General features: G+C 59.9%; 1 protein-coding gene across 26 annotated transcripts in view; it reads left to right on the top strand.

The window, feature by feature from the left end:
- The first annotated feature begins 3035 nt into the window (after window positions 1-3035).
- TCF3 (transcription factor 3) overlaps window positions 3036-16560 on the top strand; it is a 42073-nt gene continuing 28548 nt past the window's right edge. For 10 of the 26 annotated variants that reach the window (XR_013531216.1, XR_013531215.1, XR_013531214.1 and 7 more), the window contains exons 1-3: window positions 3522-3586; window positions 5490-5600; window positions 9569-9641. Coding sequence is in view for 21 of the 26 variants with exons in the window: in XM_078361389.1 (XP_078217515.1) it covers window positions 5529-5600; window positions 9569-9641 (145 nt within the window). In the remaining 5 variants the exon portion in view is untranslated. Of the gene's footprint in view, window positions 3181-3279; window positions 3587-5489; window positions 5601-9568; window positions 9642-16560 lie in introns of those variants that run through there. The other 16 variants (XM_078361401.1, XM_078361400.1, XM_078361397.1 and 13 more) reach the window with 3 other exon arrangements.

The following is a 16560-nucleotide window of genomic DNA, read 5'->3' as shown; positions in this document are numbered from 1 at the left end:
TCCCTGCCCCAGGGCCCTGGAGGCAGCACCCAGGCCCCAGGGCTAGGCAGAGGTGGTGGCCGAGTGGGGGCCCCCCCACGGGCTGCCTCACCCAGTGACTCAGCCCAGGACGGACCTTCTCGGGGAAACAATGGAAGCCTGTGGTTGCCGGCAGAGATATCTTTGAGCCTCAGTTTCCTCATCTGTACAATAGGTGGACCCACACAGGCAGGAGGACCTCACAGCAAACACAGGTCTGGAAAGAACCACATTCAGGACTAGACCAGGGATCCCTGACGGGCCACCTTGCCCAGGAGGGGAGGGACCAGGAGTGTCACCATCTGCAGGGCTTCCATGCCCGATGCGAGGCCCCGTACACTGTCAGCGCCCAGTGACTGAGTAGCCCTGCCCCGCGCGGCGGCTCACGCCTGTAATCCCAGTGCTCTGGGAGGCCGAGGCGGGAGGGTCACTGGTGCCTAGGAGTTCAAGACCAGCCTGGCCAACATGGTGAAACCCCGTCTCTACTAAAAATACAAAAATTAGCTGGGCACGGTGGCGCGTGCCTGTAATCCCAGCTACTCGGGAGGCTGAGGCAGGAGAATTGCCTGAACCCAGGAGGCGGAGGTTGTGGTGAGCCGAGATGGCGCCACTGCACTCCAGCCCGGCGATGGAGCAAAACTCTCTCAAAAAAACAAAACAAACAAAAAAAAAAAGGCCAGGTGCGGTGGCGCGTGCCTGTGGTCCCAGCTACTCAGGAGACTGAGGCGTGAGGATCGCTTGAGCCCAGGAGGTCAAGCAGTGAGCTGTGACTGTACCACCTCACTCCAGCCTGGGTGACAGAGTGAGACACTTTCTCAAAATAACAATAATATTAATAAGTGGTCTGTGAATGGATGGTTGCTTCCCTTCTGTGGCTGAAATTGAAGGGCTCCTCAAGGGGACTCTGGCCCCCACCCTGTGGCTCAGACCCTGAGTGTGAGTGGGGAGTGGATCACAGTGAGTGAGGCTCCAGCCCAGCCTTCAAGAGCCCCCTAAGCTGGAATGGGGAGAGCCAGACCCGGCCACAGACACCCCCACACCCATGGGGTCACAAGGAAGGGCGGGGGGCTGAGGAGGCTGGGGTGGGATGGGAGTTGCTTCGAGACCGTAGCTCCGGAGAGGCCTCGAAGCAGGGGGGTGGTGCAGGGAGGCAGGCATCAGCTGTGAGCACCTACTCTGTGCCCAACGCCTACCCTTCCACTTTCTAGATGGGGAAACTGAGGTCCAGAGAGTAGCAGGAACGTGCCCGAGGTCACGGTGAGGTGGAGAGGGATGAGGGATTGTAGCGCACACCCTGGGACCCTCAGCCCTCTCCCTAGATCTGCAGCAGGTGCGGGGAGTCTCTGGGCACGGAGGGTCAGAGTGTGCACGACTCACTTTGGGTGCATGGCAGGAGAGGCTGCTGGTTTCGGTGGGGGGCCCCTGTGGCCCTGCCTCCCTGCTGGCCTGGACTGGGCGCAGCACTGAACTGTGATGACTGAGGGGCTCCAGATGGGGGTGGGAAAAGCGCCCCAGCCAGAGGGCACAGCAGATGTGGAGGCCCGGGGTGGGGATGAGCTTAGCAGGTTCTGGACCAGTGGCGGCAGAGTGGCTGGAGCCAAGTGGGCCCGCGGGATGGTGGCATCTTCCCAGGTTGGGAGTGGAGTGTACATTCTCTTTGGAGCCCTGGGAGATTGTGTTTTATTTATTTATGGAGACAGAGTTTCACTCGTCACCCAGGCTGGAGAGCAGTGCCACGATCTCGGCTCACTGCAACCTCCGCCTCCCGGGTTCAAGCGATTCTCCTGCCTCAGCCTCTCGAGTAGCTGGGACTCCAGGCGCCTGCCACCACGCCCGGCTAATTTTTGTATTTTTGGTAGAGATGGGGTTTCACCATGTTGACCAGGACGGTCTGGGTCTTCTGGCCTCATGATCCGCCCGCCTCGGCCTCCCAAAGTGCTGGGATTACAAGCGCGAGCCACCGCGCCCTGCTGATTTTTGTACTTCTATGTCGTTTTATTTATTTATTTGAGATGGAGTTTTTCATTCTTGTTGCCCAGGTTGGAGGGCAGTGGCGCCATCTCCACTCAGTGCAACCTCTGCCTCCTGGGTTCAAGTGATTCCCCTGCCTCAGCCTCCCGAGTGGCTGGGATTACAGGCGCGTGCCCCCACACGAGGTTAATTTTTGTATTTTTGTAGTGGTGGGGTTTCATCATGCTGTTGAGGCTGGTCTCGAACTCCTGACCTCTAGCGATCCGCCTGCCTTGCCCTCCCAAAGTGATGGGATTACAGGTGTCAGCCACCGCGTCTGGTCAACTTTTTAAATTATTATTTCAAATTTTTTAGAGATGGGAGTCTCACTATGTTGTCCAGGCTGGTCTCGAACTTCTGGCCTCAAGCGATCCTCTGACTGTGGCCTCCCAAAGCGCTGGGATCACAGGTGGGAGCCACCTCGCCCGGCCTTAGGTGGGGTCACTTTTTACTAAGCTGCAGACATGGGCTACTGAGAATCAGGAAGCCGGATCTGGCCTGAGTTCTGTGCAAACTCAGGTCCAAATTCACATATGCCGAGGCGCAGGCTCAGATAGGCAAAGGCACGGCTCGGGCTCTCCGCGGGGCTCTGTGACCCCAAGCTGGAGTGAACCTCGGTTTCCCCGCCAGGAAAATGGGTCTGACGTGGCCCGCTACGGGCCAAGATGCCCGCTCCAACTACTCAGCACGAAGAGCCGGCCCAAGGAACGCAAATACAACCAAGCCTAAGGGGCCGCGCGGGCGGCAACATCAACTTGAGAACAAAACTCCAGGACCAACCCCCGCCGCTTCTCGTGGCCTCTCTCTCGCAGAGTCCCGCCTCTCCTGTGGGGCGGGGCCGAGAAGGGATAAGGCGGGGCCTCATTACGAATGGCTGGCATCCCCGCCCATCAGGCTTTCTCGTCTTCCGATTGGTCAGGCAGTTCTACCTTATCTTTCAATCTCACGGTCCTTATCCGCTTACGTCATTTAAGCGCACAACTCCGTGTGCCTCCGCGGGCGGAGATAGTCCGTCTTTTCTCCCCGTGCTGCGGCCCGACCGCCCCGACTGCGCGTCCGCGCCTCAGAGTTCCGGGCATCGCGGGGATTCGGGGACCTCACGAGCACGCTCGGGAGGCCGAGCTGCGAGGTTCGAGACCGAGCCGCCCGAAGGTGGCGGAGGGATCCGCGTGGACTGCCGGGCGGGGCACGTGGGGGCGGGGAGGGGGCGGGGCCATCGCTGGGCGGGGCGGGGCGGCGCGGGCGGGGGGCGGAACATGTCTCCCGCCGCAGGAAGATGAGGCAGCGGCGGCGGCTGCGGGCGTAGCGGGCCGGAGCCGACGCGGCGGCGGGCACCGCGGGCACCGCGCACGCCGCTGCCCCAGGGCTCCGCAGCCGGCCGCACGCACGGGCCCCGCGGGACGGGACACGCGGGGTGGGAGGGGCCCCGGGACACGCGCGCCGCCGCCGCCGCCCACGCGCGACCCTCGGGGGCCCGGCCGCGACGCCCCTTTGTGTGGGGGGGCCCCGCTTCATGCCGCCGCCCCCTGCGCGCCGCGTGCCCGGCCGCGCCCAGCAGGTGAGCCCGGTGGGGGGCGAGGGCCGCGCCCGGGACCCCCGCGCTTTGTGCCCAGGGGACCCCGGCCCGCCCCGCTCGCGCTGGGGGGCGGGCGCGGAGGAAGTCGGGGCGGGGGCGGCGTCGGGGGGCGCCCCGGGGCCCGGGAGTTATTGTTCTCCAACTTCGTGCGGCGCCTTGGGGGCGGCGACGTGGAGGGGCCCGGAGCTCGCCAGGCCCGCGTTCCCCCCACCGTCGGGCCGGGCACTTCGGGAAACTTTGCGCAGCCCCGGGCGGGGGCGCGGGGGGCGTCGGACGGACCGAGCAACTTGGGCGCGAGGACCGCCCCCGCCACCCGGGCGCGCGGGGACCCCGGGACTCCCCCTTCCCCGGGTGTTGTGGGGGCCTGGCCCGGGCGGCGGAGTTTCGGGGGGAGCGCGCAGGGGGGGCGTCCTTTTGTCTGCGCGGGGAAGGTGCCGCGCGCTGCAGGCGCTGGTCGGGGCCGGGCGGGCCGGGGGGGGGGGCGCGCGGGGAACATCTGCTCCGCGTTAATGCGGGCGAGGCGGCGGCCACGCTGCGAGCTTCAAAGGCTCCCGGGCCGCGCCGCCTGCACCGGCTGCGGGGGGAGGGGGGGTCCCGCTTCCTGGGCCGCCTCCCCCTGGGAAAAAGGCGTTTCAGGGTCCCTCTTCCGCGCCGTGCAAAGTGGCTTCAAACATCCTCCAAGTCTCCAAAAGTCCTTGGGACGCCCCAGAAGTCTTCCAGCTCCCGTAGAAATGCCCTTTTTAGCATGCCACCCCCCTCAGCTAAGTGTGTCTTAAAGTCGGTTTCAGCTACCCCACAAAAAAGTGCGGTTTCGTGGCCCTCAAAGTCAGTTTCACACGCCCTCCAAAAAAGAGAAAAACTTAGCGGGGGAGGGGCTGCGCTGGGGCGCCCGTTTCACACCCGGCCTCCAGTTGGCAGACAAAGAGGGGATTTCTCCGCTTCTGAAGTTGGGTCTCCCTCCACCTCGGAGGCCCCTCTCCACCCCCAGCTTGGGAGGTGTCTCCCAGGCTGCCCCGCCCCCACCCCCACCTGGAGACCTCTTGGGGAAAGTCGAAACTGGAGGGGCCTGGAGTGGATTTTTTTGGGACGAAGATTTTTCTTTGCTCCTTTTTCCGGGGGTGGAATGGGGACTGGCAGGTGGATCCCTCATCCCCCATTCTCGTATGGAGCCCCCTGGGACCACGCGGGGGCATCCTGGTCTGGGGACCCCCACGACCCCCCACGTAGGGCAGGAGAGAAGAGATGTCAAAGTTTTGCTTAAATGTCATTCCCGGGTACATGGTGGCAGCAAAGCCACCTAGGGTTTTGTTTTTTTCCCTTCTAATACTACTGGGGTTTGCTGGGGGGAGGAGATGCAGGGGTTGAGGGAAGCTCACCTCCCCCCCTCAAGTCGTGAAGTTTGTGAAAGGGCTTCGTGGTTTTCTGACTTTGGGGTTTCCTTCATGTCGAATTTAGGGGCAACCTGGTCTTCGACGTGCTGTGACATCTGCTGGTGGGGGGAGTAGGGTCGGGCTGTTCCTCCCCTTCCCGGAGGGGGGGGCCTGGGAGGAAGCGGGGCGGGGGGCGGGGGGCGGGGGTTTGGAAATGAGAGACGTGGTGGAGGAAGGAGAGGTTCTGGCCACGCTGTTTGCAGTTTAAAATTGGCAACTTGATTCCCTGGTGGTCCCTGGGGGAGGTAGGGAGTTTATATTTGCACACCCTCCCCACATTTTTCAGACTCCCTGTGGTCTCTGAGGAGGGGTCTCAGGGACCCAGACTCTGGCATTTCAGCTTCCCAGGGCAGGTGAGGAGCTTTTTCAGCTGCTTCCCTGCTCTGCGCCTTGACATCCAGCTCTTCTTCCCTCCCTGTTTCTCCCTGTCCATCTCTCCCACGTCCACCCCGCAGGGATTCCAGTCCTGACGTGCCCACCCTGGTCCCAGGAGAATGAACCAGCCGCAGAGGATGGCGCCCGTGGGCACGGACAAGGAGCTCAGTGACCTCCTGGACTTCAGCATGGTGAGCCAGGACCCCCCCCAGCCGCCGACACCCCTTGCCCCCAGAGTTCACAGCAAGGTTTTCGTGGCGAGTGTCTGCTGAATACTTGCTGCGATGGGGCCTTGGCTGTTTGACGGGCGGTCCCCGGTGGGGCTGGGGGAGTGGGCTGCTCTCTGGCAGGGAGACGTGGTGGCAGGGCCTGCGCCATGGGGATTTCTCCCGGGCACAGCATGGTACAGCCCACTGCTTTACAGATGGGGAAACTGAGGCAGGCAGGCCCACCCAGGGTCTTCAACTTCTCTGTGGAGAGGGTTTGGCCTCAGCAGCTTGGTCCTGGGGCCCCAGTTTGGCTGGCTAAGCAAACTGCAGCGTTGATCTTCTGATCTGTAAAATGGGTCTGATAGGATTGTTTACTCCATTGTAGATACAAAAATTAAAGGTAAAAGGCCACAGAACTCCAGCCTGGAGGACAGCGAGACCGTGTTTCAGTAAATGGAAGCAGGGCACAGTGGTTCACAGCTGCCGTCCCAGCACTTGGGAGGCTGAGGCGAGAGGATCTCTTAAAGCCAGTAGCCCAAGTCCAGTCCAGGCAACATAGTGGCACCCCATTTTTTTTGGTGGGGGTGAGGATGGAGTTTCGCTCCTGCTGCCTAGGTTGGTACGTAGTGGCACGACATGGGCTCACTGCAACCTCTGCCTGCTGGGTTCAAGCGATTCTTCAGCCTCAGCCTCCCTAGTAGCTGGGATTACAGGCATGTGCCACCACACCCAGCTAATTGTCTATTTTTTTTTTTTAGTAGTGATGGGATTTCACCATGTTGGCCAGGCTAGTCTTGAACTCCTGACCTCAGGTGATCCAGCCACTTCGGCCTCCCAGAGTGCTGGGATTACAGGAATGAGCCACCATGCCTGGCACAAAACCCCATTTCTTAAAAAAAAGAATAAAAAAATTAGTCAGGCATGGTGGCATGTGCCTGTAGTCCCAGCTACTCCGGAGGCTGAGGCAGGAGGATCTCTTGATCCCTGAAGGTCGAGGCTGCAGTGATGGGTGATTGTGCCACTGCTCTCCCTCTTGGGCATTAGACGAAGGCTCTGTTTCAGTGAGAAAAAGGTGCCCCGTGCTGAGCGGACCACCCTCTGTAAATGGGGCAGGCACGACCTGGCCCGTACAGGACTCCCCTGGTGGGCAGAGGACACAGGCGTGGAGCTGACTGTGAGGTTGGTCACACGTGGGTGCTGAAGTTAGGATTCTGGGAGCCCGGCTTGAGGCTGGGTTAGGAGTGAGTGCAGCATGCAGGGCCTAGAGCAGACAGTGGTGCCCCCATGGTGACGGTCACAGTCATCACCGGGGAGCAGGCAGGCCGGTGGGGAGGGCAGGGCGGCTGTCCGGGAGTCCCAGGTGTTTGGACCTGTCCCTGAACGGCCCATTTTCCAGCTGGGTGGATGGAGGCTCGGAGGGTGCCAGCCTTCGGAAGTCAGCTCAGGCAGGCACAGTGCGGCTGGAGCCCCGGAGTCCCGTCGTCGGGCACCGGCCGCTGATGGGCGTCATGAAGGCCCAGGGCCTCGGGGCCACGTGCTGTGCGTTCCTGGAGAAGCCGGGGACCTGGGTCAGTTGCTTCTGGCCTGTCTGCAGATGTGCTTAAGTCCTGCCCCCACCCCCGTGCCCAGTAGCAGCCTTTGGGGTTGAAACAGGTTGGGGAGGGCACTTTCGGTCGGAATTTAATCCTCCCCCGGGTGAGGCAGCGCAGGCCACCGAGGTCTGTCGAAAACAGAAGTCCCCAAACTGAAGCAACACCAGCCCCCCCTGCAGCAAAAAACAGCCCCGGGCCGAGGGGCAGGAGGGGCTGAGCTGGTATTTTTGAGCCCGTTTTGCTTCTGCCTCCCTGGCTGAGTAACCCAAAGGTGCAGTGTGGTTGTTTTTGTTAAACTGACAAGTCACAGACCACTGGGCCGGAACGGATCGGGGTTTGGGGGGAGGGGGCGCAGGTTCGGCCCCAGGACCTGCTCTTCACCTCACATCCCAGCTCGTCTCCCCATCTCAGGTTGGAGCCAGCTGCCCCTTTCCCAGGCAGGAAAACTGAGGCTGGGTGCAGCTAGGTGGGTGTCCTCTCCAGAGTCCCCCCGCTCCGGCCTTACCCAGAGCTGGCATTTCACCTGCTGGCTGGGTGGGGGGGGCAGAGGCATTCCTAATTCCTGCCCACAGCCCTGGAGTGGCCCTGTGCCCCCACCCCAGGATGCTTCATGGTGCAGTTTCCCATAAAGTGGGAGAAGAGGCCACTCCGAGTAAATATGAGGGAGGAAGCTGACCGTGCTGCCCAGACCCAGGCTGGCTCTGTCAGGGGCAGGAAGGGCTGGGGGCTGCTGCCTTGCCCTGCCCTGTCCTGCCCTGCATGGGTCCCAGGCATTCTCTGGCAGGAGTCCGGGCTTAGTCCCGAGCCCAGGAGTGCACCCATGCTTGCCCAGCACAGACAGGTCCCCGTGGGTGTTCGGGTTTCACGGCAGCCCACGCAGCCAGAGCCTGAGTCCATTTTACAGAAGAGGAAGCCGAGGCTCCAAGTGGCACGGGGGCTTTTCTGGGCTACTTACGAGGCCTGCGGAACCCACAGGGCACAGCCCGATACCCTGTGGCCCCTGCCACGTCAGCACAGCCCTGCCGTCCTGGGGGCAAAGCAAATAGAGATGCAGTCGGCTGCAGCTCCTTACATGGGCTGGTTCAGGCCTGCCTGTCCCCCATGGCTGGCCTCAGTCTCCCAAATGGGAGAGGCGGGCACACCTGAGCCGGTGGGAGCGGTGCGGTCCTGGGCGAACTCTGCCTCCAACCTGGTTGCCAGCCCTGCCCGCGTGGCTGTTCTTCCTCTTGGGGGCCAGGTGAGAGTGAGGCCTCCATTTCCCCTTCTGTGGAACCAGGGAGGGGGCTGGAACCCCACTTCCTGGGTCCTCTTTGGTGTAATGATCGTGGCACAAGCGCCATGCCTTCGCCTCCTGCCTGGCCCGGGAAGGCTTCAGGGATGGTCGGGTTGGCCGCGCCTCAAAAAGCCCCTGGCCCCGATTCCAGCCGCTTTGACCCCTCGAGCCCCGAATGGGAGCTTTCAAACCCAGCCCCCTGGGGAAGGGCAGGGCAGAGAGGGTTTTGTTTTTTTCTGTGGCAAAGGGTTTCGTTGATGTTGGCTCTTCCGGTTAATGCTGCTAAGCTGTTTAATCTTGAGGGACTTAGTGCCCTGGGTACCGGTGACCCGGGCAGGGGGAAGGTGGCAGTCCTACACCCCTCTCACCCAGACCTCGGATGAGCTGTGGGGTGCGGCCTCTCCCCAGCCCCTCCGGCTTCCTGCAGGCCCCGGGCTCCATCCCATGTCTTCAACCTGCTGCCTGTCTGCGTCTCAGTTTCCCCTTCTGCCAGGCAAACCCATACCCAGCCCTGGTAGGGGACACTGAGCCCCACCCCCTGCTGCAGGCCCTGCCGTCCGGGGCCAGTGCACATACCCGAAATGGGGAGCCAGCCAGGCCTCAGGCGTCCGGGGACTCATGTCCACCTGTCCTGGGTGAACCTCTCCCTTTCCAGAGCTGGCAAGTGAGGACAAGTTTATGTCACTTGTAAACACAACCTTGTATCACTGTGAGAGCCGTTAAGTTGTATCTTTAGTCTAAACGGGATGCTCCACCCCCCAAAGTGAATGGGGGGAAACAGCAGATTTTCCCTTCCAGGGTTGCTGTGCCTGGCGGTGCAGCAGGATGGTTTTTGGAGTTTCCTCACCCTGGGCGTGGGTGTCGGGGTGCGGCGTGGGTGTCGGGGTGCGGCGTGGGTGTTGGGGTGCGGCGGGGCCTCAGAGTCCTCTGGTCTCTAGTGGGATGGAGCAGGACAGGATGCGCCTAGGTGGAGGCTGGTTCCAGGTCCCTGGGGGTCCCTAGCTCTGCCCCGTGCCTGGGTTCTAGCTGGGATTGGGGTCTGGTTTGCAGCCCACCCCGCTCACCTCACTCCTCCCTCCCTGCAGATGTTTCCGCTGCCTGTCACCAATGGGAAGGGCCGGCCCGCCTCCCTGGCCGGAGCGCAGTTCGGAGCTTCAGGTAGGACCCCTCCTTCCTGCCGGCGCTGGTGGGGTGGAGATGGAGGGTGTGTAGAAGGCGGTGCATGAGGCCGGGGAGGGGCCAGCGAGCCTGTGGACCCCCAGAATCAGCTGCTCCCACCCGCACATCCCTGGAGCCTGGGGCGGGGGGAGGGGGGGGCTTGCTGTTAGGATGGGATTGGGGCTGGGCCTCTGTCTGGGTGAGGATCTCCAGCCATCCACAAGGGGGAAACTGAGGCCCTGGAGGGTCGTGGCGCAGAATCCCAGCTCACTGCATCCTACCCACCTGGTGAGCCTCCACTGCTTTCTTTTAAGCATGGATTAGGCGCTTGCTGTATGCAGGGCCCAGCACCAGGTTTGCCCGGGATTGAGGGGCGATTCCTGGGACCTGGGACTCTGAGTGCTCAGATAAGAAAGATCCCAGGCGGATGTGGAAGAGCTGGTCACCCTCCCCGGTGACCCGACGGTGGGCGGGACAGATGGGGGAGACCTCTGGAAATCCTGAAAATCAAGACCAAATCATGGCCAGGATTTCACGGCACCCCTAGCCAGGGCCAGGCGGCCCCAGGGCAGGGACTCTGGGGAAGGTGTCCGTAGAGGGTTGTCGGGCAGAGCCCTGAGGGTGAGAGCAAGGGGCCGGGGAACAGTGCCAGGCAGTGGGAACAGCCCCTGCAGAAGCCCGGAGGCAGCACCGGTGGGGGTGTGGGGCCACTGTCTTTGTATCGGGGCCAGCAGGGAGCCCTGGATGGTTGTGGAGAGAGGGTGGAGTCTGATGTGCACCGTGGGAGGCCCACGCTGGCTGTCGGCAGGAGTTGGTGGGGGGCTGGGGCAGGTGTCCGATGCTGCTTCAGCGCCTCGCGGTGTCTTTGAGGACATCAGCACCTTTGTTGTGGGGGGCCCTTGGAACTGGGCCTTGAGGCTGTGTCCTTCCCACCTCCGGGACCAGGGGAGAAAGTTCTGTCTTGAAGTTATCTCTAGGATACCCCGGGGTGGGCTCTGGCTGAAGTCTTGGGGTTCTGAGTGGTGGGTGAGGGGGGTCTGTACTTGGGTACCCCCACCCCCACGTGGAGGGTCATTGGTTTGCTGCCCTCACTGCCCTGCGTTGGCCTTCCCCTCTGCCTGAGGAAGTGGCCCCAGGGCTGGCCGGAATGCTCCCTAAGGCATGGAAATCCCCGAACGACACCCCGCCAGCCCCCCGGAAACAGCCTCAGGAACTGCACATGCTGAGCTTCCCTGCGTGAGGCAGAGGGTCGAGCCCCGGGGGCTTCCTGGAGGAGGAGGCGCAGCTCCCAATGTCGTCCATCCTCATCCCCCTAGGCCTCTGTGTGGGCTCACAGCAGGGCCTGGTGTGGAGGAGGGGTGGGAAGCGTCTTCCCTCCCGCTGTCCTCTCTCACCCCCTCAGCTCTGGCGCGGACCCCCAGCTTTGAGACTGGTGCCTGGGTAGCCAGAGCCGTGGTGTGCAGGCCGCCTGGCCCTGAGAATAATGCTCCCTCTGGGATGCCTCTGCCTGGATGCCCAGCCCAGTCCCAGCAGCGACCCTTCGGATGTTAGCAGATTGGTTTTCTGTGGTTCCTTACAGCCGCCTCAGGACCTCTGGCCCTGCCCCAACGCTGTAGGTGGGGAGGGTCTTGCCTCGTCCCGCCACAACATGGGGCGGAGCCTTCGGCGGCCTAGGGAGGCACAGCATGTTGCCTTTCTTGCTCTTGACAGACGTGTTGTGGCTGCTCCAACCTGGGGCCCCCCCACACCCGGCTCCTGGACACAGCCGGGTGACCCCTGACACCCCAGTTCAGTCCATGTGGTCAACACCAGCCTGAGCCTGGGGTGCTGCAGGACGCAGAGCCCCAAGGCTGGAGTCGGTGGCACCACCCCCCCCATCACTGCCGCCACTCTTCCGGCCCCTGCAGGCTGTGGCGCTGGCCCTGGATGCAGCACCCCCTCCAAAGCTCACACAAGATGGCCACCCGTTCCATCTTCGGGCTCAGTGAGTTGGTGGGTACGACGGGTGGAGGGGTCCTGGCAGGGCCCGGACCTGCAATCGTTTTTCTCCGCCGCCGCCGCCTCCTCTTCCTATTCTCCAAGACCCGGGAAGATGGGAGTTTGGGGCTCATTAGCAGGATGGAGCCCCGGAGCTGTGCGATCCCTTCCCAAACCTCCGCCGCTTCCCTGGAACGGTGGCTGTGGCCACCCCGCCCTTCGCCAGGAGTCCCCAGTGCTGATGGGGTCCTCCGGCTGCGTTCTCCACCTGCCCCTTCCTCACGCAGCCTGCTTGGGCTCCCCTTTAAGTCACCTCGCTTCTCTTAAACCCGTTTGAAGGGAAACTTCAGATCTGAGAGTCAGAAGCCCAGGCAGGCGCGAAAGGTGTGCCTGAAGACGAACTGACCGTGAGCTCTGCCTCGTGAAGGGTCTGCCTGTTCTGCGGCGTTTGTTAATACTTAGAAATTGGTGTCAAGAGGAGTCAGGTACTGGCTGAGGTGGCTCATGCCTGTAATCCCAGCACTTTAGGAGGCTGAGGCAGGAGGATCTCTAAGGCTGCACTGAGCCATTGCCCTCCAGCCTGGGTGATGGCAAGACCCCAATTCAAACAAGCAGAAAGGGGCGGACACAGTGCTTCATGCCTGTGATCCCAGCACTCTGGGGGACCAAGGCAAAAGGACCACTTGAGGGTGAGCTTTAAACCAGCCTGGGCAACACAGCGAAACCCCATCTCTAGTAAAAATACAAAACTTAGCCGGGCATGGCGGCGCACACTTGTGGTTCCAGCTGCTTGGGAGGCTGAGGCAGGAGGATTGCTGGAGCCTGGCGGGCGGAGGCTGCAGTGAGCCAAGATCGCACCTCTGCACTGCAGCCTGGACAGCACAGCCAGACCCTGTCCCAAAACAAAAAAGGCCTTAGAGCTGAACTGAGGGGAAACCAGGATTTCCCGGTTGTCTGGACTGGAAAACATTTAAAACGGGAGTAACCTTTGTACGCCTCCTGCCCGCCACGTCCCGATTCTGGAAACCCTGAGGCGCAGATCTTTGAGTGACACACACCTCATCTCCTGCCAAAAGAGACAGCATCCAAGGCCACGAGAGACGCCAGGAAATGCTCGCTGACAGGAGAGGAAAGTCCTTCCTATTTTTAATTTCCCTGTCGCTCTCTCTGCGACTGTGCGTGTAACACACGCTCAGAATGACGAGTCTCAGAGCACAGTCCTGTTCTTGGAGAAAACCCTGGAGTGACCTGGCGCAGGGGGTTTCCTCTGGGTACGTGTCAGGGAGCGGAATTGCTCGGTCCGTGGATTTTGTTTGTTTTGAGATGCAGTTTCACTGTTTTCACCCAGGCTGGAGTGCAGTGGCACCGTCTTAGCTCACCCCAACCTCCACCTCCCAGGTTCAAGTGATTCTCCTGCCTCAGCCTCCCGAGTAGCTGGGACCACAAGTGCACGCCATCACGCCCAGCTAATTTTTGTATTTTTAGTAGAAACGGGGTTTCAATCTGTTGGCCAGGCTGGTCTCAAACTCCTCCTGTCCTCAGGCGATCCGCCTGCCTTGGCCTCCCAAAGTGCTGGGATTACAGGCGTGAGCCGCTGTGCCTGACCTCCGTGGATGTTTTTTTCACTCGAAAACGTCCCTGGTGGCCGGTCAGGCTCACGCCTGTAATCCCAGCACTTTGGGAGGCTGAGGCAAAAGGGTCACCTGGGGCTCGGAGTTCAAGACCAGCCTGGTCAACATGGTGACAGCATGGTCTCATGTGATAGGTGACAAGCTGATGTCCTTTCCTGCCATTCATCTGATTAACAGAGGGCGCTCTTTTCGGAAGGAGACGGAGCCTCTGCGTGGCTTTCTGCTGAATTTTCTGTTAACTCTCCTGAGCCCTCGTTCTTGGAGTCGATCCACTTTTTTTATTCTGAAGTCATTCAGGATTCATGGGAAGTGACAGAGGGTGCGCTTCTCACCCAGCCACCCCGGGGTACCATCCTGCCCACCCACTGCCCGTGCTGCCGTGTCAGACCTGGGAAGCTGGCATCGGTACCACCCGTAGAGCCTGGTCAGATTCCACAGCTTCACACGCATACGTGTGTGCATGTATGTGTGTGTGTGTGGGGGGATGTATGCATGTGTCTGTTGGTGCGTGTGCGCACGCGAGAATGTGTGTGTGGGTGTCTGAGCATCCGAATGTATGTTTGTGTGTGTGCACCTGTGTGCGTGTGGGGATGTCAGCATCTGAATGCATGTGTGTGCGTGTGTGCACGTGTGTGTGGGGGATGTCAGCATCTGAATGCATGTGTGTCTGTGTGGGGGGGGGATGTCAGCATCTGAATGCATGTGTCTGCGTGTGCACGTGTGTGTGCAGATGTCTGAGCATCTCAATGCATGTGTCTGCGTGTGTGTGGATGTCTGAGCATCTTAATGCATGTGTGTCTGCATGTGCACATGTGTGCGGATGTCTGAGCATCTCAATGCATGTGTGTTTGCGTGTGTGCACATGTGTGTGCGGGTGTCTGAGCATCTGAATGCATGTGTGTGCGTGTGTGTGGATGTCAGCATCTGAATGCATGTGTGTGCGTGTGTGCGGATGTCAGCATCTGAATGCATGTGTGTGTGTGCACGTGTGTGTGCGGATGTCAGCATCTGAATGCATGTGTGTGTGTGTGTGTGTGTATGTCAGCATCTGAATGCATGTGTGTGTGTGTGCGGATGTCTGAGCATCTGAATGCATTTGTGTGTGTGTGCACGTGTGTGTGCGGATGTCAGCATCTGAATGCATGTGTGTGTGTGTGTGCGCGCGCGGATGTCTGAGCATCTGAATGCATGTGTGTGTGTGTGCGGATGTCTGAGCATCTGAATGCATGTGTGTGTGTGCACGTGTGTGTGCGGATGTCTGAGCATCTGAATGCATGTGTGTGCATGTGTGCGGATGTTAGCATCTGAATGCATGTGTCTGCGTGTGTGCGTGTGTGTGTGTGTTTGTACATGCGTGCCTGAGTGTTTGAGTGCATGTGTGTACAGTGTGTGTGTGGAGACTTCTCTGCACTTTTGAGACATGCACGTTTCTTAACCCCAGAAATCAGTAATCTGTTTTTCATCTCTACATTTTTTAAAAATTTTTTTTAACTTTTTTTTTTTTTAAATAAAGATGGGGGTTTCACCGTGTTAGGCTGGCCTTGAACTCCCTACCTCAGATGATCCACCCGCCTTGGCCTCCAAAGTGTTTGGATCACAGGCATGAGCCACCACACCCGGCCTACTTTTTTTGTTTTTTTTTTTTTTAAATCCCTGGGTCTCGCTTTGTTGTCCAGGCTGGAGCGCGTGGTGCGGTCATAACTCACTGTATTCTGGAACTTCTGGGCTCAAGTGATCCTCCCACCTCAGCCTCGTGAGCAGCTGGGACCACAGGCCCGCACCACCTAGCTAATTGCAAAGGTATCTCATTCGTAGAGGGCTGGGTCAGCAACTCACACCGGTAATCCCAACACTTTGGGAGGTCGAGGTGGGAGGATTGCTGGAGCCTGGGAGTTCAAGACCAGCCTGGGCAACATGGTGAAACCCTGTCTCTAAAAAATTTCAACTGGGTGTGGTTGCTTACACCACTAATGCCAACATTTTGGGAGGCCAAGGTGGATGGATCACATGAGGCCAGGAGTTCAAGACCAGCCTGGCCAACATGATGAAACCCTGTCTCTAGTAAAAATACAAAAATTAGCTGGGTGTGGTGGTGCATGCCTGTAATCCCAGCTACTCAGGTGGCTGAGGCATGAGAATCACTTGAAACTGGCGGGTGGGGGGAGGTTGCAATGGGCTGAGATTGTGCCACTGCACTTTGGCCTGGGGGATAGAGGGAGACCCTGTCTGCAGAAGGGAAAAAAATGTATAAATGGTGTTTTGCTGTGTTCCCCAGGCTGGTCTTGAACTCATGAGCTCAAGTGATCCTCCTGCCTCAGCCTCCCAAAGTGCTGCAATGACACATCTGAGCCACTGTGCCCAGCCCAGTTTTTCACTTTGAATGTTTTATGTAGATGGAATCCTATAGTTGGCAGCCTTCTGAGGTTGGCTTTTTCCCTGTTCTGTTAGCACAATTCTCTAGACCCACCCAAGCCGTTGGCTACATCATTTTTTTCTTTTTATTGTTGCCTCATTAATATATATTTTGGGACTTGAGTTTTTCTCTTGTTGCCATCGTGCGATCCCAGCTCACTGCAGCGTGCACTTGCCGGGTTCAAGTGATTCTCCTGCCTCAGCCTCCTGAATAGCTGGGACTACCTGCCACCACGTGCGGATAATTTTTTGTTTTTTTTTTTGAGACGGAGTTTCACTCTTGTTACCCAGGCTGGAGTGCAATGGCACGATCTTGGCTCACCGCAACCTCCACCTCCTGGGTTCAGGCAATTCTCCTGCCTCAGCCTCCCAAGTAGCTGGGACTACAGGCACGCGCCACCGTGCCCAGCTAATTTTTGTATTTTTAGTAGAGACGGGGTTTCACTATGTTGACCAGGATGGTCTCGATCTTCTGACTTCGTGATTTACCCACCTCAGCCTCCCAAAGTGCTGGGATTACAGGCGTGAGCCACCGCGCCCGGCCAATTTTTTGTGTTTTCAGTAGAGGTGGGGTTCCTGCATGTTGGTCAGGCTGGTCTCGAACTCCTGACTTCAGGTGATCCACCCGCCTCGGCCTCCCAAAGTGCTGGGATTATAGGCGTGAGCCCCCACCAGGCCCGGCCGGTTATTTGCCGGGCTTGGTCCAGTTTTCCAGGTGAGCCATCACCGTTCATCCCGAGACCCACAGCCCCCCCACCAGCGTTACCTCTGTGCTTGTTACATTGTATGGTGGTTCTGGAACCAGATGGTGGGGCCGTTGGTGGGGACCCCACTCTGGACAGGCGGGTTGGCTCAGCCCTCCTTGGCGAGCCTGATACTGGCTGTGGGTTCGAGATGGA

The sequence above is a fragment of the Callithrix jacchus genome, chromosome 22 (assembly GCF_049354715.1).
Source record: "Callithrix jacchus isolate 240 chromosome 22, calJac240_pri, whole genome shotgun sequence".
In the NCBI taxonomy this organism is placed as follows: Eukaryota; Metazoa; Chordata; class Mammalia; order Primates; family Cebidae; genus Callithrix; species Callithrix jacchus.
Note: the sequence above shows the minus strand (reverse complement) of the source record. Positions and strands in the feature narration are given on the sequence as shown.